This window comes from Dermacentor variabilis, chromosome 5, assembly GCF_050947875.1.
Source record: "Dermacentor variabilis isolate Ectoservices chromosome 5, ASM5094787v1, whole genome shotgun sequence".
In the NCBI taxonomy this organism is placed as follows: domain Eukaryota; kingdom Metazoa; phylum Arthropoda; class Arachnida; order Ixodida; family Ixodidae; genus Dermacentor; species Dermacentor variabilis.
The window spans coordinates 72,303,223-72,329,552 of NC_134572.1; the positions used below are offsets into that span (position 1 = coordinate 72,303,223).

General features: G+C 45.1%; 1 protein-coding gene across 6 annotated transcripts in view; it reads right to left on the reverse strand.

Annotated features, from left to right (window-relative positions):
* LOC142582787 (dopamine D2-like receptor) overlaps positions 1-26,330 on the reverse strand; it is a 470,062-nt gene that overhangs the window by 33,211 nt on the left and 410,521 nt on the right. For all 6 annotated transcript variants that reach the window (XM_075692826.1, XM_075692825.1, XM_075692829.1 and 3 more), the window contains one exon: positions 9,315-9,424. In XM_075692826.1, coding sequence (XP_075548941.1) covers positions 9,315-9,424 — 110 coding nt within the window. The remainder of the gene's footprint in view (positions 1-9,314; positions 9,425-26,330) is intronic.

Below are 26,330 nucleotides of genomic sequence, written 5' to 3' on the forward strand. Positions count from 1 at the left end.
GCTTCGAAAAGTAATGAGCCTTTCTTTGAGTTATCATCAATTCATTCTTTCCTGATTTTGATTTTTTCTCTTAAGTAGTTACTCATGGCAGGTCTATTTTCCATCGCCGCCACCCATGATAGTATTCCAGCCTCTCGGACTTTCCGCTTGACGTTCTTTGTTGCTGTGTTGCTCACCCTACAGGCCGCATACTTCCTGGTATGCTTCCTAGTTCTTTTCCCCCACTGTGAAATCAATATTTTCCCTGTACAGATACTTCCGCACTCTCCCAGCCCATTTACTTTCTTCCATATTCCTCAGTCGTTCTTCATAATCAATTTTACTGTGAGCTTCCCTCACTTCAAAACTTGGCCAGCCCATATCACCGTGCACAGCTTCATTTGTAGTCTTCCCGTGAGCGCCCAATGCGAGGCGACCCACTGGCCTTTGGTTCCCGTCGAGTCCTGATTGTACCCCTGATTTAAAGCCAACAACCGCATTTCCAAAAATAAGTCCTGGAACCATTACACCTTCCCACATGCCTCGGAGGACCTCGTACCTATTGTATCTCCAAAGCGCTATGTGCTCCATTATGGCTGCGTTTCTCTTCCCCTTTACTGTTATTGTTTTTTCCTGTGTTTCCATATATCTATTGCCTTCGTTTATCGTTATGCCAAGGTATTCATATCCTTTTAATCGAGCTATTTACTGGCCCTGTATTGCCACTGTATGTTCACTGTTTTCATTGAATACCGTAACACCTGATTTTCTAACGCTGGAGCTGGACGGCGGATCGGGACGGCGGCGCCATCTACGAGCGATGGCTCACACTACTTCGCCCGCATCATCGGAAGGTAGAAGGTGAAGCCGGCCTGCGCATGGCGGTCGTTGGTCGTTGATATAGAGAGGACGAATGCGGCCGCGACGCGGACAGCCGCAATGAGATGGGAGAGAGGGCACCGGTGGAAATGGCCGCACGCTGCGCATGCGTTGCGGCGCGTGGCAACTGCCTGGACGGTCGCATCTGCGCCTCCAAGGGGAGGTCGGGTCATCATCATCATCATCATCATCAGCCTAGTTACGCCCGCTGCAGGGCAAAGGCCTCTCCCATACTTCTCCAACTACCCCGGTCATGTACTAATTGTGGCCATGTTGTCCCTGCAAACGTCTTAATGTCATCCGCCCACCTAACTTTCTGCCGCCCCCTGCTACGCATCCCTTCCCTTGGAATCCAGTCCGTAACCCTTAGTGACCATCGGTTATCTTCCCTCCTCATTACATGTCCGGCCCATGCCCATTTCTTTTTCTTGATTTCAACTAAGATGTCGTTTACCCGCGTTTGTTGCCTCACCCAATCTGCTCTTTTCTTATCCCTTAACGTTACACCCATCATTCTTCTTTCCATAGCTCGTTGCGTCGTCCTCAATTTCAGCAGAACCCTTTTCGTAAGTCTCCAGGTTTCTGCCTCATATGTGAGTACTGGTAACACACAGCTGTTATACACTTTCCTTTTGAGGGATAGTGGCAACCTGCTGTTCATGATTTGAGAATGCCTGCCAAACGAACCCCAGCCCATTCTTATTCTTCTGGTTATTTCAGTCTCATGATCCGGATCCGTGGTCACTACCTGCCCTAAGTAGATGTAGTCCCTTACCCCTTCCAGTGCTTCGCTACCTATCGTAAACTGCTGTTCTCTTCCGAGCCTGTTAAACATTACTTTAGTTTTCTGCAGATTAATTTTCAGACCCACCCTTCTGCTTTGCCTCTCCAGGTCAGTGAGCATGCATTGCAATTGGTCTCCTGAGTTACTAAGCAAGGCAATATCATCAGCGAATCGAGGTCGGGTAACCCCAATCAAATGGCGCAGGAAGCACTCCTTGTGCTTTTAAGGAAATCGTCAGTGTATATAGATTGTAAAGGACACGATCTGCAGCATTTCCTTATGTGAGAAATGCAGAGACATCGGCTGGAGGAGTTTTTTCTCTGGCCTCCTGCTATGCGTCGGGAGAAGGGTAAAGGAAATCATGGCGGACGATGATGATAGTGTACAGTGATAGCGCACGTGCTATATGCATATATGTTCTGCGCACACATCTCACCCACTTCATAATGCCGAGGCGCCTGTTTGTAGTTCCAGATCCTGGAGGGGCGGCGGCTCTCTGTTAGAAATCTCAAGAGCGCATTCGTTGTTCGCAGTGCAACTTTACTTAAATTCCAAGGCATTAGAACCTTATGGCCTGAAAGAGATCTGTCATGCAAACCACAAAATATGGCAATTAAGTGTCCAATCGCTGATGTGCACTCAAATATCGGTGGCGGCTACACCTGCGTCAACGAGAACCATTCACTCTGTGGAGGATTCCTTCGTTTCCATGTGAGCTGCGACTATTTGCGTCTGTGAAAGCCGCTCGCTATCATTATTTCTGCCCTCTAAAACCTACTCCTCTGGTGCGAAGAGTTGGAGAAACCTGCCCTGTCTTAAACGTGCGTCAGCCACTGTGGCTGACGCATGTATAAGCTTACATCTTCGTTTGCAATGTCAGTTCATTTAGGCGTTTTACGCGTCCTAGACCCAAGCAATCTACAGCTTCGCAATAGTAGTGAAAGGCTGCAGTTGGTATCGTACCGAAGTAGCTTGATTGTTGGCTACAGAGGAGCGTAGCCGACAATCAACAGCATAAACTACAATGGTAGCCAACAAGCAAGGCTTCACTTGCACGGCTTGCGCGAAGGTGCAACCAAATTTGCAGCTATGTTCCGTAGTACGAATAATCGGGTATTCGTCGCTCAAAAAAATCCGACATAATTATCTACTCTATCGAACCTTAAACCGCGGGCAATTTCAAAATTTTCACGAGTTCGAGTTTTCCAAACAGTAAAACTAAGATGCTGGAATAACGGAAGTTGGCCGTAACTGTCGTAACCAGAAGCTCGATCTGATCTGCTGGGATTGTCGCAACTGCGTACCGCTATGAAAAAAATTACGGGTGTTTTATGTCTTATCCTGTTCGCTAATGTCTGCCACCGCATTCCTCTACCGAGGCAGTAAATGCAAGGAAAGTCCCCATGCCCTGATTCTAAAATTGGGGAAAATAAATAAACACAGCTACAGAAAGTAGTATCCACAGAATTATTTATTTACACTCTGAATTTCTTTTTGCGCCTTTCCCTTTTCAGTAGTAGATCAAGACAATGTCAGTATGCTTCAGCCCTACTATGTTTCATTTGTGTGGTTACTTCATTGCGTTTTACTTTATATTTTTGCCTTTCACAGGATTTTTGTGAACACTTCGCGATCGCGAAATGATTGTCTTCCAATGTATGAAGCAACTGCGAAGAAAATCGCAGGCTCGGCGGTGAAAGGCACGACGACCGCTTGCAAAAGTCGGTGTTCGTTACGAGAAGCGTGAACGTCCCCATTTTGCTTTCGTATGGAGGTTCCACATTGTGGTGCAGCGACCAAAATGTTTGCGCTGCGATGAAAAACTTCATTCTTGATTCCAATTGCCAGCCTTCCAAAAAAAGTCGCTTATAATAATTAATTAGCTAGTTTTTCGATTCACTTTAGCATGGCGAGTGTTGCACTTTGAACATTGGGCACAATCGTCTTTTGTTTTTTGAACCGCTTTTTTTTTTATCCATTTTCTCCAAACCGTCCAATCATTGGCGAATCCTCGATGGTGGATATGTGCCATTTGTACAGAGGATCGTCATCATGTTCATCAATACCTGCTGCTGCGGGGCGCGATGTGGTCTCTCGGATAACCGAGGCAGGGCGTGTGCGCTTCTGAAGGGAACAGCGCAGCAGACGGCATTCTAAATGGCGATTCCTCTGCGCGCTTGCGCACACTGCCGCCAATCTCCTCATCTCGTCGTAACAAAGTGGTGTTGATAATCGCACATATTATTTAAAAAACTGAAAGCGTGTGATACGGAAGGCGGTCTGCCAATAGACAAGCAGTTCTTGCGAACAATATGTTCGGCGAATATGGCGCTGTGATGTGTATTGAGAACGTTACAAATAGAAATCGCTAGAAGGTACTTTAAATAAACAACGAGGGAAAACTAAAGAGACAATGTCTTCGAACGAAGGCAGATGTCGAGCGCTCGGGAACAAGCTTCCCAAGAAAAAACGCCGATGGAGACAATTCCTGTAGCTTTAGCCTGAAACATAAGAGAGTTGCTTTTGTAAACCAATGAGTGTAAGGTACCCCGCTTGAACACTGGCAGGAAACATTTCTTCTGGGGTCATGTCCTTTTTGCAATTTCATTTTTTAAATTTCTGCAATGATTATATTGTGTGAAAATAGGTTTTATAGCAAATTGGTTGCATAATCTAGCGGGAAAGATGTGTTCACCACCTGCTTCATTGCATCATTATTCAACCTAAAATGAAAACGCATATTTTTGGATACTGGAATCAAATTATTCGTAATATCTCCTGATCCGACACCTCTACGTAACGGCACTGACTTACAGGCGCAAACCTGCTTTAGACAACCACGATAACCACCATGAACTGTAAGTACTCGCCTTGATATATATATATATATATATATATATATATATATATATATATATATATATATATATATATATATATATATATATATATATATATATATATATATATATATATATATATATATATATATATATATATATATATATATATATATATATATATCTGCGCTTCGGAGTACACCCAGTTAGTCGAGGCGCATCTGCCGCGACGCTGGGCTGCTAAGCGCGTGTTTGCGGGTTCGATCCAGGGGCCACGGCGGCTGCATTTGGATAAGGGCGAAATGCAAAAAAAAAAAGAAAAAAAAAACTCTCGTGTAGATAGATTTTTGGGTGTACGTTAAATAACTACAGCTGGTCACTACGGCGTGCCTCATAATGAAATTGTGGTTTTGGCAAGTGCAACTACAGAATTATTTTATTTTTTAATTTAGCTGAGGCGCTCCGCTGACGATACTGCATTGCGAATTAATCCGTTTACATGGTCAGCTGTTCAGTCGTAGGTCCTTAATGAAAGAGAGAGAGAGAGAGAAGGGAAGACGGAAAGGCAGGGAGGTTAACCAGACTGAGTCCAGTTTGCTACCCTACACGTGGGGAGGGGAATGGGGAGTGAAAGAGGGAGAGAGAGAACTTAGGTGTAGGATGTCTATAGTCGGGCACTCAATTCTGAATCCGAAAGCACAATGCCCTGGTACCATTAAAAAAATAAAACTAGTCACTCGCTACCTTTGTGACAATGGTAACTATAATGAGTGATGACACACAGTGACAGTATCGCAAGACAGTGTAGTGTTACATTTGGTGCAGTTCGAATTTGTCTGTTCATATGCGCGCTATAGCTAAGTTCTTCTGCTGTATGCGTTTGTACTGCCCACTGAATTTGTTAAAGTTCCCTGTTTTTCTTTTTGCAATTAGTAATAAAGGCTAAACTAGAGTGGCACATGGAGGCAGAACTTTCAACTTGTTCCTCAAGTAAGCTTTGAAAGTATTTTATTTTGTTGCCCGACGTTAAAATTATAAATAATTACTATTACTAGGTTACCTCACAAGTTTAACAGTGCCAGATTTAATCAAATCATCATTTCTCTCCACTAAATCTGATATAACAACAAAACTAAAAAACTATGGCACACGTAAAACTACCAGCACTGTTTCCTAAGTCCTACAAAGCTACATATATGAATTCCCTGTTTGTATTAAAGCCGAGCATAGGATCTCAATTCTGCCTTCACAGAACGGTGGATCCGGCGTAACTTACGCAACTTCGATACTTGTTCCTCTTCTAGGGCTCCAAGAGGTTGGCAAACTGCCGCATACGCGCTTTTAAAAAAATGCTAATATTTTCAAATTATTCTTAAATGGATTACTGTCAAAATCTAAGTTTCTCTTCTTTGAGTAGCTAGAACCAACGTTTTTATAAACGCATAACTTGGGTGATATTGGCTCAGCTATTGCCTTCTGAATGAGCTATGGTCTTTTGCGCGTATTTGCATTGAGAAAATTACCTAAGGTAAAACGACAGCTTGCTCCCAGTGCTGACAATGAGCAGCTCAGTGCCGTATTCATTTTTCATAATGAAAATACGCAAATCACGGATGTTAATAACGAACGCACTACCGTTCTCGCATGCACCGCGTACAGTCGAGAACGATGCGACACAACGAGTAGGCGAGCCTACGTGGGTACTTGACTTCACTGACGCCGGTGTCACGGGCTACAAGGAAACAGTCTTTAATTACAAAGCATGAGTGATTGCTTGCGATGGACCCGCTTGGGGTTTACCTTACGCGACGCGTAACGGGCCTCATTAACAAAGCATTTAGTTCGTAACTGTATGCAATCGGGCAGCCACCTTCGCCAAGAACTGCCTGCTAAGACCTGCCTGCATCTACTCATACGAACAGTTGTAGAAGGGCGATTTGGACGACTTGGCCAATGTTGATATGGCGAGTGCAACGTAAAGCGCGGAAGTGCGTTTGTCATAACGCTCGCATTAATCTTTCCGCACGTCGGTGTTTTGTGCTGAAATCAAGTCACGAACAGTCGTAGCCTAAGAACTTTATTCTGAATACCGGCCAACATAAGTAAAGATGCGTTTGTTAGCGGTGCTGTAAAAAAGAAATATAGGACCCTATTTTGGAGGAACTATTTCCTTCCATTTCATTTTATTTATGATCGGTCTCGCCGAGTAGCCAATACTGGAAACATAGTGGAGGCGTCCCTTCATGCAACCGATTGACAAAAAGCCAAAAGGCTGGAAAGAAGGAAAAGAGACGTTAGATATCGCGACCAAGCGCTGGCAACAATCCTACTACGGATTACATCTACCCTCCGTTCTGAATTCTCTATCTAGTTAAACTGTCGCATCCTTTTCGTTTTCTTCGCTATGTATGCTCATGTCCTTTCACTATCACTGATTATGGCAAAACAACAGTGTCGCCATACTTCGGAGTAATGTTTGCGCACGCCTCTTCTTTGCTCTCTTTGCATTCCTCTTTGGTTGCATGCTTATTCTCTCGGTAACGTGCACGTTACCACTCGAATGCGCACGCAAGAACGCCGTGCAACTTTTCAAGTCCGACCGCAGGGCCTCGCTCCGTTTGGTGCGGCGACTGTTTAGCATATTTGCGAATTCGTCAGGAAGCAATAAATTTTCGCTGACGCCAGCTGAATTTCGCCTCGGCGTGGCCGTCAAGCTGACGAGACAAAGTGAATTTCCATCTCTTATAAAAAACTTACCCTTTCGAGTTCCTTTTTTTTTTCACACCCTTCTTTCATGCTATAGCCAGGCACCGCAGAAGGATAATGGAGCAGGGGATAAGAGGTGGGAAGGCGGAAAATGACGTTAGAGGCAGTCGGCAAATTTGCATGCGCGCCCGCGTGCGGTGTCGCCGGTTGGTTTTCCCACTCACTGCTATTTCGACTTAGCTTTTCTCCGCGAGCCGAAAGACAAATTGTTAGGACGAATGGCGAGGCACCATTCGGCCTAACAATCGAACCGGAAACGTCGGCCTTCGTGTGGTGCACCTTCTGTCATCAGTGCCCCCCCCCCTTTCTTTTTGCTCGCGAGTGTTTCCTTCGCTTCCGCTCACCTGATGCTGCAACCGCGGTTTCGGATGCAAATTCTCATTGCGACCGCAGCCGCAGATTACAGTTTCTTTGTGTGTGTTTGTGAGTGTGTGTGTGTGTGTGTGTATGTGTGTGTGTGCGCGTGTGCGTGCGTGCGTGCGTGCGTGCGTGCGTGCGTGTGTGTGTGTGTGTGTGTGTGTGTGTGTGTGTGTGTGTGTGTGTGTGTGTGTGTGTGTGTGTGTGTGTGTGTGTGTGTGTGTGTGTGCGTGCGTGTGTGTGTGTGTGTGTGTGTTTACTTCTTCGCGCCAAACGTAAATTGTGCCCGTTTCTGGCGACGCGGTAACGACGCGATTGGTGAGGCTGAGGAATTCGCTACGCGTGGTTCGTTACCTCGCGGCATAGTGCGATCGTTTGCTTCATCATAACTCGTTGCGCCAACACGACGAATAACGACGAAAACATGCACATCAATAGTGCGCACGTGCGCTTTGGATTTGAAATAAACGAAGACACCAAGGGAAGAAAACTGATATAATTTGGCTATAGAATAATAGAAAAACCAGTTGTTTGTAACTTTCATTCTCAAAACTATGATCGTATATACTAATTATACTTGCACACGCAAGAAAAAAACATATAGAGCGTGGCGAGCAAATGCACCTAATTCTGTCGTGAAAGGTTCTAAAATTCAAACTGAATCGATGCGGAGTGTGCTCCATTTTGCACAAGTCTGCCAAAAGAGAGAGAAACAATTCGCACCTATAGTTTTCGACAGATTCTCTCGCTTCTGCAATACACGAAATTGAAGATTTTAGAAATTGGCGGCCGCTGTGTGGACACATTTAAAAATGCTGCTGTCGACCGTTCTTTAGGTAATTTAATTGTTATTGCAGAAGGAGCCTTATATTATTTGCACTACGAAGACATCAGTTAGAGAGAAAAATGTTTACAAGAAGAGTGCGGTACGCGTGTTAAGATTAAGCAATGCCACTTCGTAACAATCATAACAATAGCGTTGGGTGCTGACCTTTGGGCAACGCGCCGCTTGCTTTGTGCTTGCCGCTGCGCCCAACTGATAAGTGTGTATACTGCATAGAACAATTAAAATCTTAGACGTACGGGTGGGAGCAGCCTGGCTGTTGTGCTTTTGTGGGCAGCGCGAGAGACAACACCAATTGTCCCGCAAATATTTCTTCACAACTTGACCTTCCATCCTGACATGTGAACACGAACTCGGGTGGCTTTCCGAATGAACACATTGTTTACAGAGACTTGTTGGCCTTCGGCGGCAATGTTGTTTGGCGATCACTTTCTTATTGCTCGTCGGCTACAACGTGTCACCATTAAATCCGCAAGGAAATATGCGATGTGGGTGCCCTCACGGAACCATGCCCTCCATAAGCGGATACATAGAAAATTACTCTAAGAAATACAAACTTACACACTAATAGCTTGGATGATTTCCTGGCAGCAGCAAGAATAACACCTTCCACTAGTAGTTTAAACCAACTGAATTCGTCTGCGTTGGACACAGACCACACGGTCGCTTCGAACAAAACAAAACAAAAAAATCAGAAAACAGAACTCCCGTAAAGGATTTCACAGCTGCCTAAATTTTTAAACTACTCGATTTCTTGCGCAAATAAAAATGGTGCTTATGAAAACCTATCGCATACTTCAATGTCAAAAGTCCATTAAGGTCACAAAGGAGTTCGCGCAAAATAAAAGGCGGCGTTGCGACTCACCTGTCTATGCTGATGGCGACCAAGTTGAATATGGAAGCCGTGCTGCAGGTCACGTCCACTGCTATGTAGAAGTCGCACAGCGTTTCGCTCAGCTCCCAGTCCACGTTGACCTGCGGAAGTGCAAAAACGTTAAAGTCGAAAGCAAGAACGGCACGCAGACTTGAATTAAGACTACAAGTAGAGTCAGTTGGATGGCATTCATGGGAACGAAACAGAAACAAAAACTCGGCTTAGGACAGAGGGCAAAAGATAGGAGTACACGACACAAGCGTTGTCTCCCAACTGAAACTTTACTCGCACCTGACCAAAATAAATACAAGTACAAAAGCAAACAATTAAAAACACGCATACGAAGTAACAACAAATCATAACGCAATGAGAAGGCAAGTAAAATTACACGTTGACATACTTTCCGGTGACACGCATGAATGTCTTCTTGAGTTTAATTTCATGTTGACGTCGCGACATATAGCATAAAGGAAGTGAAAGAAGGTATATGAGTGTAGACATGGACACAAGAGAAGAGAACCACGGAACACAAACAACAACACGGCGTTTGTGTTGGTAGGTTCTCTTCTCTTGTGTCCATGTCTGCACTCTTATACCTTCTTTCAAGATGAATCCCTACCAAATTGTTCGACTTTCTGTGGTTATAAAGGAAGTATGCGACAAATATGCGCTTAGCTTGTTCTTATTAACTAAGGAAGATGCCTATATTTGTTATTCATGACATGTAGATTATATCACATACCTAAGTGGCGTTAGACCGCAAGTATTGTGGAGCAGAATACAGTACACGATCGTTTGTTCAGTGCATCTGTCAGCGATTGGGCATTTGTATATGTCACGCCGACTCATAGTCGGCGCAGAAGTCACACGGCTCCGGAACTCTAAGCTGTATGTACTGCTCTGGATGCCATTGATCGGGAATCACCACCGTCGTGGTCCATCTTTTGTGAAACGACGGCTGCTCTCGAGTGTCTTCTGTCACTGTTCCATCACGGACCTCAGGGACAGCTACAGTCGCAGACGCACCCACTACCTACCGACTACTTCTCCCCCACGCAATCGACAGGGGCACAGCATCGTGTATCAGTGGATACCCGATCACTGCGGCATTTGTGATAACAACAGTGCCTGTTGACGCTACCCGATCGGCCCGCCATGGTGTCCACTGTACACTGATAATACCATTGTCGAGAACAGGTGTCTCCACAAGGCTTCGCTCGCTCGCTCGCGCGCGAAGTCCACGGGCTCGGTGAAACTCGAACTGGCTTTCCAACGCACGTCTCTACAGCAGCGCAGATCCATGTCTGCAGCTCCGCCTTTCACCAGGGACACCAAGAGCTAAAGAAACGCTTCTCACACCCAATACAACTACTTGCTCGCATTGTTAGTGTTTGGTGTCACCGGCTTAGAAAACACGCTTGTGCTAGCGCTGTCGACTTATTACAGAAAAAATACCCGAAGTCGAGGGCTGACTTACACACGTGCTCGCGCTATTAACGATATACTAAGTTGGGACCATAGGGCGAATTTCTTTGCTCTTGTGTAGGAACAAACTTATACCGTCCGAAAATTTTGAGGCATGTTGGCGATTGCAACAGTGCAATGAAAGACGGGATGATACTCCCGCAGGTCAGCGAACACTTACGCTCAATTAAGTGCTGATTGATGGAACGGCGTGTCTGCTCTAAATAAATGTGACCGCAACTAAAAGGAACTTCACAAACTACGCCCATTCGGCATACTGCGAACAGTAACTTTTAAAAAGTTAAATTAGATTCTGCGGTTTTTGCGTGTCAAAACCACGATTTGATTATGATTCATGCCGTAGTGCAGGATTCCGTACTAATTTTGACCACCTGGGAATCTGCAACGTGCCCCAATGAACGGGACACGTGCATTGCACCGCGGCTGGGATTTGATCGCGCGACCTCGTGATTAGCAGCGGAACACCGTAGCTGCGAAGCCACCACGGCGGGTGAACTTTAATATTTAGCGCAATTGTGCAAGTAACGTGAACCTATACTTGCACAATCTTCAGTCGTTTAATTATCTTCTATTGCGACAGCAATTATATGGACACTACAGTGGCATTTCTACCGTCGGTGTCGCCGTAATGTTCCATATAAAGTCCAAGAGCGATACCATCATCGCCGGGCGCCATATCCTGTATGTGCGAATGTGAGGGTGAGCCGACGTTGGTTGGTCAATATTGTGAGCGCAAGGGAGGAAAGCGTGGAGGAAGCGCGCCGTCTTCTGTCATGCTCAAGGCACCGGGGGGAGGGAAGGGAGGGGTGCGTTCTAATTAGGCGGAGGCTGTGTATGGTGCGGCAGCGCGGGTCCTATGTTGAAAGCGATCTGCGATGGCGACAGAATGCGCAGAGTGCTGATAGCTTCGTGTGCGCTGTATTCTGGCCGCTTAGTTGATGCGAGAGGCAACAGGAAGGACAACTCGCTCGTTCCTGCAGCCGCGCTTTCTAACTCCAGCGTTTTGACAGCGGGTGCGCGCAGTCACCGAGTAAGATGTGTTCATGTTTGCTTGTGCGCGCGGGACACCAGGCTTGTCAATTTAGTTAGTAAGCGAAGGTTTACAAGTTTATACGGCCGACAAAGCTACTATCCTTACTTCGTATAGCTGTCTACTAATTTGCTACCGCAGTCGATGTTTCGCCTACCGGGCGATACTGCGACTTTTTTCTCAACACAACGTTAAAACCCAGATTATTGGTTAAAACGAACTTGCGACGCACTTCCGAGGTTTGTGTATAACGCCGGCCATCGGAGAAGGATTTGATCTTTGTGAAAGCGTTTGTGCAGCTAGTAGAGGGCTCAAGAGGTAGCGCGAGTGAAATCCACTCCTCAAGTGTGCTCAGTCGTATAGCTCACACATCGAAGAGTATCAAGCGAAGGAAAGCTGAAGTCACACACATACATATAAAAAAAGAGTTGGACGATTTGAAAGCAAGAAATAAATCGCCGCGTTGTCGATTCGTGCTGCAGGGTACTTGAAGGAAATCGTATCAAACAAAACGATGCCTAAGGGGACCGATGCAGTGAATGGCCAGAAGGATAGCAGAAAAAAAAAACAGTATAAGAATTCTGTGGAGCGCCCGGTATATGCCAGCGCGGATTGAAATCGGAAAGCCCTGCGAACATTCAGGCAAGAAGTTGAAAGCGGCACCGAGACTTTTAAACCCGCGACTGACGTCAAAGGCGCAAGTTGAAATATGTTATAAATGAGCGGGGAGAAAGAAAGAAGAGAAAGAAACGGCTCAGAGCAAAACTTGGCAGTGTGACGAGAATATTGCGGGAAAAACGAAAACGTTTCTACAGCAGGGTGCGGGATCCACTTTAAAGCTGACAGCGTGACAAATCTAGGCTTCCCATTGTTTGATTCGCCGATAGCGGCTTCGCGTTGAGCCGCAATTTTCCTGCGGGAGCCTGAACAGGAAGGAGAGCAAGAGAAAAGAAAAAGCGAACAGAACGTTGTTTCGCAGGCAGCAAAGCTGGGCAAAGAGAGAGACAGAGAGAGAGAGAGAGAGAGAAAAAGAAAGCCGTCCAGAGAAAGTGGGTGTGCCGCGAAAATAAGTAGGCGAATTGTGCAACGCCTACAGGCAACGACGGCATATTGCATTCGTTTTTTTTTTTTACATTCGCTATCTGTCACACATTGGCCGCAAGAAATACGAGCGAAGACGCAAGAGATACGCAAATGAGAATAAAGCCAAAGAATATGGCGGTGCTTAAGAAAACGTTTCCAGGATTTTCTGTCGAAACTAAGGTGGAAACGGTGCGTTTGATACTTTCTGCAAAATACTTTCATTATGTATACATTTCTTTATTAAGAATGGACGCAGGCACCGAGACATATAAGCCTGAACGTTTCGAAAATTCTCGAAATGCAGCTCCTTAATTTAACTTTGCTTATCATTTTTGTCTTCGTGCCGAAGAATGCATTAGTTTAACTCGGAAGCCTTTCAAGCAAGTGAACCCGCCTCTTTCTAAAAGCGCAATTTAAGGAGGCTTTTCAGGCTAGAAATCCGCACTATCTTCAGTTTCTCAAAGGTCGTAAATTTCCTTGCTTTGGTGCGCTTTCACGGTATTTACATATACTTTTTTTATTGCGAATCTTTTGTTATACTGCCATTATACTGCCGTATAAAGCCCGAAATAATGTCATCAGTATGAAAAATATGAAGCAATGAGAGTGACAGTGTTCACTCGAGCGATCACGCTATTTTAATATTTGTTCAGCCATCAATGACGGAAGCATACAACTCAAATAAATATTTTAAAATGAAAAGTCTTCAATGTCTCATTGCGTGAAGTGTTTGCCATAAATAAAGCATTTTAAGCTGCGCATTTAAGCATTTAAGCTACAGGTATGTGATGTTACAACATTAAAATTTGGTTTCCAGCCAGCTTATTCCCCATAATAAAGTTTGTTCGTTTCTTACGAATATTAAAACAGGCGCCTAGTGAGAAATATCGCCTTTAAAGAAATTTTCGACTTTGTCTGCAGCGCTGAAGAAGACACTAACATGCAACAAGTAGAAGCACATGAAGTAGTAGTAGTAGTAATAGTAGTACTGGGTTGCTTTTTTATATATATAGATAGATACCTAAAGTAACCATCAAGCGCAGTCTGCTAACAACTACTGAACAGCAGCCAGTAGTGGAAGGAGGGGCGGGGTGGAGTGAAAGAACAGAGAGGGAGGATTGGAGACAGTAAATGAAAACTGTTTACATGTTTACAGCACTGCAACTAGGTAACAAATATGCTTAGTTCGCTTGAGGACTGACTTCCTAGAAAAAGTTTGTAGACACGTCCCTGCCTACTGGCACTCTTAGGTCACGTATAGAGCATCTGGGTGACGAGACCCGATTGCTCGAGGACGTCGCACACAGTGTTTTATAAGCTGCTTTCCACGCGTGACAAGGACCACGTGACCATAATACCGTCTCAGCGCTGTCGGTCGGTAGCCCACGCACGAGGAGGGCTTGTCGTCTTTATGGTTTGTGCTTCCGTTTTTACAGCAGAGTAAATATGTTAAAATACTTCGGCCGACTAGCCCAGCTACGTGATATCCTAGGTATTCTGTAAGCGTCCACCTAGTGGACACTTACAGAATACCTCCACAGAAAGGCGAACTGCATAGCTTGTAATGAAGGCATTGCGGTGGGCATTGCGGAGGTGACGACTGCAATTTGTACACCGGAAGGGATTCAGTTTCCTGCAATGGTAAGTCTCGTTGGAAAGTCTGTCTGCAGAGCACTGCGTTCCAAGTGAGAGATGGTGGAAAGTCCAATGTTAGTGTCGGTCAACTAAACATATTGTCAGCCAGCATTCAACTTTCGGTAGTTGATGTATCCCTTGTGGGTTTTGAAGCTCGGAAAGGGTGTGTCATAATATCGCGAGGACCGGACAGAAGCCGTGAAATAGGAACTTCAAGAATTAACAGAGAGAGAGAGAGAGAGAGAACAACTTTATTGTGTGCCCGGGATGGGGTCAAGGGAAGGGGAAGAGGCGGGAGATCCTCTTTTGTCTTCTTCCCCCTTTATGCGGCAGCAAGGAGTCCTTGCGCCCCGGCGGCGTCTTCAGCCATCCGAACGAGTCGAACTTGCACTTCCGTATTGGAGCTGAGCAGCGCGGTCTTCCACTGCTCCGTCAACCTGATTTCTAAAGAAGAGTGTTCTTTCTGTTGGACGTGACTATGTTTGAGGGGGCACGACCCAACCATGTGCTGAAGGTCTGCCCTGCCTTTGCAAATTTTGCATTCGGCTGCATACAGTCCTGCGTAACAGCGGCTGTAGGCTACCGGGTTAACGAAGGTGTGAGATAGCGGAAATAGCAGTGAGCGGCACTTCACTGCTAATACAACACCTTTTACATATCGTCATCGCCAAAACACATCGCAGATCCGAGAACTTGCTGAAATCACTGTCAGTGTCTTGTACTTCGCTACTGAACAAGAGGTTACGGGTTCAATTCCGAGCTGCGAAGGCCACAAATTACATTTCATGAGGAAATCAGAAACGCTAATGTACTTATATTTTTGCGCGCGTTGAAGAATCACTAATGGCCCGAATCGTTCCGGAGCCTGCCATTAGAACGTCTTTACGTTCGCAGGTTACGTTACGCGTTAAACACACTAACGAATCAATAAACGAAATCAGGTAGTACTTACTACTTTTCGCTTAAGGTTGCGATAACTGCTCCAGGGGATATAAATTAGCAACGCTAACTAGTTCCTGTGACTCAAAACCGCAATGCGCATTGCTGCAGTAGGATTACGAGCTCTATACCATTGCGGAACAAAGAACCACCAATTGATGGAGGAAATCATTTCGCAAGCAAGTCGCGCAAACGTCGAGTTTGTCTCCTTAATCAGACTTGTTTATAGCGCCAAGTGCATGACTTATTTGACAAGACGACCTTTGAAAGCTCCTACAGCTGCAAATCACCTGGCGATTAAATCTGTTCAGGGACATTCCCGTGTATCACGTCTGTCTTCAGTCTATGAAGTTCATGGTCGCCAAGGTTGCATACGCCATATGTAGTACCGGATGTGCTAGTAATCTAGGCTTTTGAAGAAATATTCATGATTTGTAGCTGCTGTTCCGGAAATTCACTGTCTGAAAAAATAATTTTTACATCTTCTAGCCACTCGAGTTTTACATTGTCGTTCAGCTTATTCGGTTCTTCTATGGCTTTCCTTTGCAGCGTCAAGATTCGACTTGATACGAGGCTCACAAAACTGTTCTGAAACTATTGTTAACTACGGAACTCAACTCTAGCCTGTATAGTGGCAAAATTCTATCTGTGGGTAATACCGTGTGTTCATGCCCCGCTTCACGTTTTCTTTATTGCGACAGCAATTACGCGAACGCTTGAGGAGCATCCGCGCTAACGCCATCGTGCTGTAATGGTATCGACGAGCATGCGCAACATGCGCGTTCAGGGCTACAAAATCTACTGAGGCGCGCAATTGTGTTTGGGTGCAAAGTCCGTACCAAGGGCCCGTACCGACCATCATACTCCCTTGAATCAACTCTGCCGGAGCCAGGACAGCCTTTTGGCCTCCACTGCTGGCAAGAGCATTGTGTGTCCACAAGTTCGCGTTCCTGCTGAGTAGGTTTGTATATACTACACCGGTGGTGCATACACTGATACGAGCAGAATTAGCAGTAAACGTCACACTTAATCTATCTAATCCTTTCTTTGGTCGTTGACGAACGCTGATGATTTGCCTGTGGTCTCATCTATGTGCGCCACCGAGATTCGGCGCCTACAACGTCCCTTGACGCTGCTCCTCGTTGCGCCAGCATTCTGAGACGCCTTCAGCGCAACGCTAAACCTCGCTGTCGCTTTCAATGCTTCGCGGTCGGGCACAACTGCCAATGCTTGTTCTATTTAAAGCGAGGGGCTTCCTTTTGGCTGTTTTTGCCTGTTTTCGTGGTCGTTGGTCGGACTTTCACCGCCTATACAAAGGCGTCGGCGCAAAGAGCACGTGCTTTTTGGGCGACCAAGTTGCCGAGCATGTTAATCGCAGAACTCGAACTGTTACAGATGTTTCAGACGCACTTGCTGGTCTACCTGTACTACCGCTACAGACTTGCTGGTTAATGCATCCGTTTTCTGGGGAATTACCGAATGAAACAACAAGTGCTGCCTAAATATCCCCACTGCAAGGAATACAGATCTCCAAGAGCACCACGCCTTTAATCAAGCAAATAGCGTAGAGCGTTCGGCTATTCACTTTTGTTGGCTGTCATCGTAGATGGTTTCTGAACAATATTTTTTCTCCGCTTAAAGCGGGTGGGCATGGCATTCTTTTCAAGAAAACTACTATTAGCCTGCATTATCTCTTCGTTGTGTGGTGTTTTCATGTTACTATGAATAATTAAAATTATATCATGTCATGCCAAGAGTCCGTTATTACTGCTTTTCAAAACACGTACAACATTGACATGCAGGGCTAGTGGACGCAAAATTTATTGGCATCATAATCTAGCGCCTCACATAGTCACATTTCGCATACCTCAGTGAACGCCACGTGTGAAGTTGTATAAATGAACTATTCCTTCACGATATGAAACTTTGAAGCTACCATTTGCTGTGTTCTTTAGAAGAAGAAACCAGCGCCGAATTCAATGTCCGCGTCTTTGATCAATGCACGTACAGCGCTCGACGCATCTGTTACGTTTATGCGTAGCTCGTGCGATGCTTCATTCATTGAATTGTTGTCAACAAACTCGAGAAGCGTTATTAAGCTTTTCCTTTTTGTTGATGTTGTTCTTGCTTTATTTGGCTCCGTTAGATAGCACTCAAGACCTTAGTGTGAAGGTCTAATCTAAGAAGGGGGAATGAAGACAAAAACGCTCGCCCAGACATAACAGCCCAATTCGTGACGTTTGATCTGGTTGTGATATACTATGTTGCGCAGGAAACACGCGCGCTTGAAAAATTGAGTTTGCAGTGAAGATGCTCGATTTTATATTGAAAATGCACCAACACGTGACTTCCCCCTAGCATCCTCCCCATTCTCATGCCTCCCTTCAGCACCATCTCCCAACTCTCCTCTTTCTTCTTTTTTATTTCTTTTTTTTTTTGTATGGGGGGGGGGAGTGAACTCCTCCCCTCATCCACCGCCTTTGATCCTGCCCAGAATCCGCCCTTGAGCTTGCGTTTGTTTATGCGACAAATTGCTCGATAGAAGAAAAGCGGTGCGAATATAAACGCTCTCTCTTGCCCTCTTGGCCGTCCGCTCCGTGCAATTCTTACTTTGCACATGTGTGAATGGCTGTAGGGAAGCGTAAGGTAAAGCAGGCATGCTCGGTTGTACCGTTAATAGAGGCAAAACAAAAAAAAAAGGAACCGATAATTTGAAAGCCTGGTGGAGGAACCGAGAAAACAGCAAATGAAATTTGTGACAACCGGTCGAGAATTCGCATCTCGCGATTGCCAGTTCTGGTGGAGAATGTATTGCTGACTGGGGCAAGTATCAGTCGAAGCAGCTAAATAAAAGAGCTGAAGTTATTGCAAGGTTGTCGGCAGCTCGAAGAAGTGGGGGAAATAAAGAAATATAGCGAGAAAGAAGGTAAATCTTAAGATTGTTCATCGCTCAGAACTTCCTTCTCGCCATGTAACAGATCTTTCCCGTGCAGATAAAAATGAAGCTAGGCCTTCGAAAAGAAGATATATGACCTTCGCGCAGGTACATATAAAAAGAAAATAAGAAAACGCCTTCAGGATAGGGTGGTTTTGTTTTCAATGCACATTGTAGGAGAAGAGGTGTACATCTTTGATCAGCTGATCAGCGCTGCAGCAGAGAAGGACGTCACATAAGTTTCATCGTGTTAAAATATACACATATCTTTGGATTGAAAAGAGATGCAAAGAAGTTTTGGGTGCAATTCTTTTGTATTTCGACCTGATGACCTGATTTGAAGACCTGATTTGGTGGACAAAAGGTGCGTGTTTCTAACAATGAGCCTGGACATCAAAAAATATGGCCGGCCTTAATAAATGTCCGGCACGTAGAACAGGGCAAGGGGAATTTACAGGAGTGTAATGCAACTAATATGCTTTGATAAAGCCCATCCATTCGCAATATGCCACCGATTACCTGGTCGGTGAAAGCCAGCACGAGATCGCTACGTGCTGTGCTCTAAGTATTACGCTAAGACTACGTAGGCGAATACAACAGCTGAAATGTATAGAAACCCTACACATATACTATTCCCAACAAAATGCCTCTATTGTATATTACAACGAAAACAATGGCGCCGACCGCGGTGGTGGTAGCATGACGAAGAAATAATAAAGGCGACGACATGATGCGATGCATGGCGATGTCGATGGCAGGGCGACAATAAAATAACGACGACCACGACATTGACGATGACACAACGACGGAAAGGCGAAGATGATGACAGCGCTACGTCGACGGTGTCATTCTGACGATGCCATATTACGTCCCAAGAACTAAACGTAGATGACGATAACAACAACGACGGCGCCAAGGTGACGACCAAAACAACAAAACGGCGGCACGTTGGAGGCGGCAAGGCAATTAAAGTGAGTTACCGGTCAAATATTCCATGTGGTGTTAGTATCCTATGCTAAATTGTGCGTGTATCAAAGAAGAACGACAACCGCATCAACGTAACGGAACAGACAAAAGGACATAAAAATCGTCGTTTTGGCTCTTAACTTCTGATGTTGTAAAAGAGAAGAGCCTGGCCTTCCTTTACTGCGTTAGTAATCTACCCTTTCCCGCCCCCTCCCCCCCCAGAAAAGAAATATATTTTGCAGTGCTTTGTTAGTAAAAACAGATTTTTTATTGCTCATTTGTGTCCATTTGAGTATCTTTCCTTTTCGGCGCTCGTTTCGGTTCTAGAAAGCGGGAGATAGGCCGCCGTTCAGTCACTGCGCTTCACGAAACTCCTCCGAGATCGGCGAGCGAGGTAAAATTTCTTGACTTCACACTGTCAGTGTGCATTCAAAGGCAGCCAACTCTAGACACAGCTCCTACACAATTTGCCGACCAACCTTGTTTAGGGCGCAGCGTCTATACTTGCCCGCGCTCGATGTTATCGACGAAAAACTTCGCCTGCTATCTAGCTGAGTCGAAGTATGTCTAAGAGCAAGTCGTCCTCAATTACCTACGCGTTTGAAGCTGGTCCAACCGGGAACCAATGAGAGCTCTCATTAGAGCTTGAATTAAAGTCGCAATGGTCGCGACTGGCATTTTATATCGGCCGCTTCAACAGTGCCGCTTATGAATGATAAACGCAGACCCACGCATCTCTACTATACTTAATTCATCGTTGGGATCACATATTAAACACAGAGAGGGAGAAGAGAAGAAAGTAAGTTTAAATGAGGTCGGGCCCAGCTGGCTGCCCTGCAATAGGACAAGAGAAAGGGTGAGAGAAAGACGAGAAAGAGGAGTGTAAGCTACCCACACACGAATGCTAACGTTGAATGGCGTTACGCTGTCACACAGGCCCGTTGCAATGAAAATGCGCGACTGCTGATCTTTTCTCCTCAGCATGGAGTAACGTTCGAACAGCTACAGCTCGCAGATAACCTTTTTGGGGTCGAAAGAAGGGCACAGAAAGTCCTCTATCGCAAGTTCACATTCACAAGGACTGCATGCGGCGCTGTTAGCCATTGCGATGAAGAATGAACAAGCATTAGTAAATGCAAGTCCAGCCACATGTGATACGGTAAAGTTACTTCGTGACGGAAGACTTTGGGTGGCACGCACAGTCCCAAGTGTGGGTCCCGCGAATACGTAGGCGAGAGTTGACAGCAAACCGGTTAATTTCATTTCCGAAGTGTGACGCAACCAGCAAGTGAGTTGAGTTATCATGCAACATTGTCCTCCGTAGCGGTGCAGGCATTTACAGATTTTATTGTCGAGTCAAGGTTCTTGCAGCATCAACTACTATCATGTTTCTGATCAGTGTATATCGACTGGGCAGCCATATCCGTTTCCATATCCATATCCGTTTTTGACAGCTCGGCGGTCAACGTGTCAAATTAGGCAAGCGTCTTATGAAGGTATTGCAAAAAAGCTGGAGCCCATGTTAAATTGTCTTCAGATGGAATGAGCAGGCGCAATAAAGGAATAATTGGAGATTGCTGTGAGGTACCTTCGTTCTGCAGTAGTGAAGAATATAATGATTATGGTACTGATGATGATAATGATGATAACGCACGATGCGGTTTCATGCATGCGCTACATTCTGTTTCCTAGAAAATAACGAAGTTATATTCTGCGCTGATTTTACTTTCTCATTGCTGGCCCTTTGCAAAAGCATCCATGCCATAATTGTACTTCATACTATGCTTTGTGCTAGGCATATTTATCGGAAGAGATAGGGGCATCCTGTCCGCATAAGAGTTCTTTTCGAATAAAGCTAAATCTTAGATGTAGTTCTAAAGAAAATTATTATGCTTGGCGCTTTCATCTCCTGCGAACGGGGGAAGGAGTCGAACGGGAAGGAGTCTTTTTGACTACGCATTTGCATAGCCTAAATCTCGCTTTTACGCCAAATTTTTCCCCAGAATGATGGGCGCAGTGGTGTTTCCGAAAATACTGACAGTCATATTTCCTATATGTCACACTTCAAGGAGCACAAAATTATCTAGCGCAAATCTGTGCGAGGCACTGTAGAAAGTGGAGGAGCCCCATTCCACAACACCATTTAAGCATTTACATACCCAGTTTATTAGCGTCGCGTACTTTTCCCCAGCTCTGAGCACGAGTGCCACTGCGAGGTTAACTAACGTCGGTTGACGTGCACCACGTCCACGATTAGCAAGTTAGTAAGTTGGTTCTGCAACTTCCTTAAAATAAATCATAACTTCGGCAAGACAGGCGGGAAGCGGCTTACGCTGCAGATCGCCGAGCCTCGAGAACGCGCGATTACGAAACACTTCGTCGAACTAAAGGCTTTTCGGCTGGAAAACGCCGCGTTAGCCGAAGTGGCGTGTCCACTCCCCCACTGCACCACTGACGCCAGCCGAAAGCAGTTCGATAAACACGTTTACCAAGCGCTCGCCGTGGCCTAAACGAGCCGCATCCGTAACACGAGTAAAACCCTAGACGCGAACCTTTCTTTATTACATTGACTTGAAGCGGCTATCGGAGAGCACGAACTGAAGTACTTAAAAAGAAGAAATCCGGGTGTTTTACGTGCCAAAAGCACGAGCTGATTGTGAGGCACGTCCTAGTGGGGAACTCTGAATAAACTCTGACCACTTACGGGTCTTTAACGTGCACTTAACGGGCGAGAATTTATTTTGCATTTCGCCCCCACCGAAATTCAGCCGCCGCGCCCTTACAAAAATGACTTTAGACTGTCTATAGAAAGTCTATAGACTTTTCATAGACGACCTTTCCTTTCTATAGATTTGGACTTTTGTTGATATAAAGTCTATAGACTGTCTATAGACGAAAGTCGATAAAGTTTCTATTTCTTTTTGTCTATTCGCAGTCTATAGACGGTCTATAGAAAAAAGTCGATAAGGTGTTTGTTTCCTTTTTGTCTGCTTCCCCTCTATAGAATGCCTACAGACGAAAGTCGACACAGTCTCTATCTATTTTTGTCCATACTTTGTCTTTAGACTTTCTATAGACGAAAGTCGATAGGGTTTCTATTTCTTTTTGTCTATTCGCAGTCTATAGACGGTCTATAGAAAAAAGTCGATAAGGTGTTTGTTTCCTTTTTGTCTGCTTCCCCTCTATAGAATGCCTACAGACGAAAGTCGACACAGTCTCTATCTATTTTTGTCCATACTTTGTCTTTAGACTTTCTATAGACGAAAGTCGATAGGGTTTCTATTTCTTTTTGTCTATTCGCAGTCTATAGACGGTCTATAGAAAAAAGTCGATAAGGTGTTTGTTTCCTTTTTATCTGCTTCCCCTCTATAGAATACCTACAGACGAAAGTGGATACAGTCTCTATCTATGTTTGTCCATACTTTGTCTATAGACTTTCTATAGACGAAAGTCGATAGGGTTTCTATTTCTTTTTGTCTACTCGCAGTCTATAGACGGTCTATAGAAAAAAGTCGATAAGGTGTTTGTTTCTTTTTTGTCTGCTTCCTCTCTATAGAATACCTACAGACGAAAGTAGACACAGTCTCTATCTATCTTTGTCCATACTTTGTCTATAGACTTTCTATCGACGAAAGTCGATAGGGTTTCTATTTATTTTTGTCTATTCGCAGTCTATAGACGGTCTATAGAAAAAAGTCTATAAGGTGTTTGTTTCCTTTTTATCTGCTTCCCCTCTATAGAATACCTACAGACGAAAGTGGATACAGTCTCTATATATTTTTGTCCATACTTTGTCTATAGACTTTCTATAGACGAAAGTCGATAAGGTTTCTATTTCTTTTTGTCTACTCGCTGTCTATAGACGGTCTATAAAAAAAGTCGATAAGGTGTTTGTTTCTTTTTGTCTATTTCCCCTCTATGGACTACTTTTAGACGAACGTCGATACAGTGTCTATTTATTTTTGTCCATATACTTTGTATATAGACTTTCTGTAGACGAAAGTCGATAAGATTTCTATTTCTTTTTGTCTACTCGCAGTCTATAGACGGTCTATAGAAAAAATTCGATAGGGAGTTTGTTTCTTCTTTGTCTACTTCCCCTCTATATGGGCTACCTGTAGACGAAAGCCGATACAGTTTCTATTTATTTTTGTCCATACTTTGTCTGTTGACTCTCTATATTATGGACAATAGTCGACAAGGTTTCTATTTTTTTCTCTACTCCTGGTGTATTGAATGTCTATAGAAGAAAGTCGATAATATGTAATTCCGAGTTCCCATACCCCCCGCCCTCTGCGAACGCGATGATATGGCACTGGTTCATGCTCGACGGCACCGCAACCCTGGCGCGGCGGGCAAACCGTGCAGACTGCTAGTCTGCGTTCGGTGCAGCTGCACCGAACGACGATCGCGGCGGAGCAGGCACCGTCCGAGTCACCAAGGTCTTCCAGGCACCCGAAGGCCCTAAACCTGGCTGCTTCCCGGACGTACACTTCGCGAAGACCAGGTGGTGAAGATCAGATGGTGAAGATGTGGCAAAGGGGGTGAATAAGTGGCGAAAGCCTGCAGACCAGGTGGTGAATTCACCACCTTTGAGTTGTCGTGGTCTTGCATGTCTATAGATTAACAATAGACAAACATCGTTAATCTGGGCCCAACCCGTGTACGCTGTAACCAAGCGCAGGTACCGGTGGATAATACATAGCTGCATTTGATATAAGCCACTAAAGTTGTATACTGCTGAGATTGCTGTAGAGCCTATTTGTAGACTTTAGTATACACATAGTGTATACCTCCGCATTTGTTGACCACATACGATCTACGTAGTCACTCTCGGCAATCCCAAGACAGTCTTCACAGTTGTCGCATCACTTTTCCGGCAGTAGAATAACGGAAGCAAAACGCCGATCCAATTGTTAAAATATATGTTATGAACGCCAGCTTCAGATACAAGTGGATTCGAAACAGGCATCAAGCTAACAGCAAAGACACTCGTAATGTTTGTAGCTGACAACGCGGACTTTGTGAATGTGCCATGAACCGATGTCGCGCATGTGGTGTTCGCGTTGTGTGTCGTCCGATTCTCGGATACTTTTCACATTGTCTTCATATCTCGGCTGCGTCACTAACATCGGGCGACTTTTGTTGCCTAATATCCTGCACTATAAACTCATCAACGTTTCTCATTCACTTAAAATAGGTGCCAAATTCTGTGAGCCCACCCAGTATTTCGCCGGCGGTATGCCTGCGCAGCCACGCATATGAGTACCTCAATGCTGTACTGATTGCTTTGACCTATCATCGGAACAGAAAATTAGCACTAACATACGTGCGGGCATCACATTTGGCGGTACGCTGGAAGATATGCTACAAATACGCTGTATTACTCATCGACGCTGGCAATAATGCGTCTAAAACATCTGAAGGGCCCCGTAACGGCTTTTACAAACAGCGCATTCATGTTAGCGTTCCAGTCTGATACGATAGCCCACAGCGTTTGTCTTACAACCTGCCAGCGCATATCCTTCGTCCACGAAAAAAATGCATAACGGAAAAGAAAAGCCACCCGTTCCGGCGCGCATGGCGCATCAGAGAGAGAGAAAGAGACGAAGAAAAAAATGAAGGAGGAAAAGGCGCTCACACTCCTCCGAGCGCGCACGCCCTCCGCGCGGAGCTCCTGCGCATGCTCGGAGTTCTTGCGCATGCGCGGCGGTGCGCCGTCTCAACGAGCGCGCCAGGCACGTAAACGGTTGTGCCGGTGTGCGGTGTCTCCCTGAACGTTGGTGTCTGTGTATGCGTGTCTTCTTTGTGGCATCACAAGTCAACTACATTGAATGGTAAGCTTTATCAAAGACGTTTTGCGTCAATACCTCATGATTATGTGAGCGCATTTCGTAGCGCGAACCGGCTGCACGTAGCGCAGGCGACTCGGGTATAGTGTCGGTTTGTCGTTGACATTGTTTGATAACGCGCTCCTGTTCTCGCTTCTGCTATACGGAATGTTTTACGGCGAGCGATCGCTCGTGCTTGTTGATTTTATCATTATAGCTTAGGTGCGTAAAAAAGGAAGTACACCATGTTTTAACTTGATACTGAGCTACCACTAAGCGGATTGTGTGTGTTGGGCAGCCAGTGTGGTAGATCTCATTTAGTGGCGCTTGATCCGGCCGCGATGAATGCTGCACCGTATGTGTAGCGAAATTCTCGTGACACGCTTTACGCATATATCTCGAAATTGTGTGAGCATCAAGAATTTTCAAACAGACAGGCATAGTTGAATAACTGCTAGCGTACTAGGATGAGAGGCCGTGTTTGCGGGGCATGCATCAGCAGTGTGTGCGCTGCCGTTTTCGCATAGTTTAATAGTAGCAGTATTTTTAAGGTTCCTGGCAACCAATCTAAATAATTTTGGGAAGTTACAGCAAGCAAAACACGAGACTTGAAGAAATATCTAGTAGAAATCTCTAGATTCACCCAATCTATTTATATGCAACCACAAACGCTTTTGGAGCATGAAACCTGCGATAAGCTTTGTCACTTGCAGCTCCGCAACTTAGCCGAAAAAATTAGAGAACAATAAATTAGTCGCTCCGGGAACACCTTTACACGTTTCAAACTGAAGGCATTGCGTTTGACGGTAGTTGGAAGATTTGTTTTTTGTCTCTTTTTTAAACAATTTAGCAGCAGAAGTTATCTTTCGAGCTATATGAAAAGCGTTAAGCGGCTTCCGATGCTTCGGCGTTCTGTAGTTTACGTGCTCTTAATCTCAAGGCAGCTGCTGGCGCAGATTCGCATTGTGCTAATCGTGCATGGTATGAAGCCATTGTCGTGCGTAATAAGTGTTCCGGTTTTCATTACTGTTGCATGTAGCGCCGTCGTCTTGGACAGACTGCATACAATATGCGCTGTACAAAAGAAAAAAAAGAGCCAGATT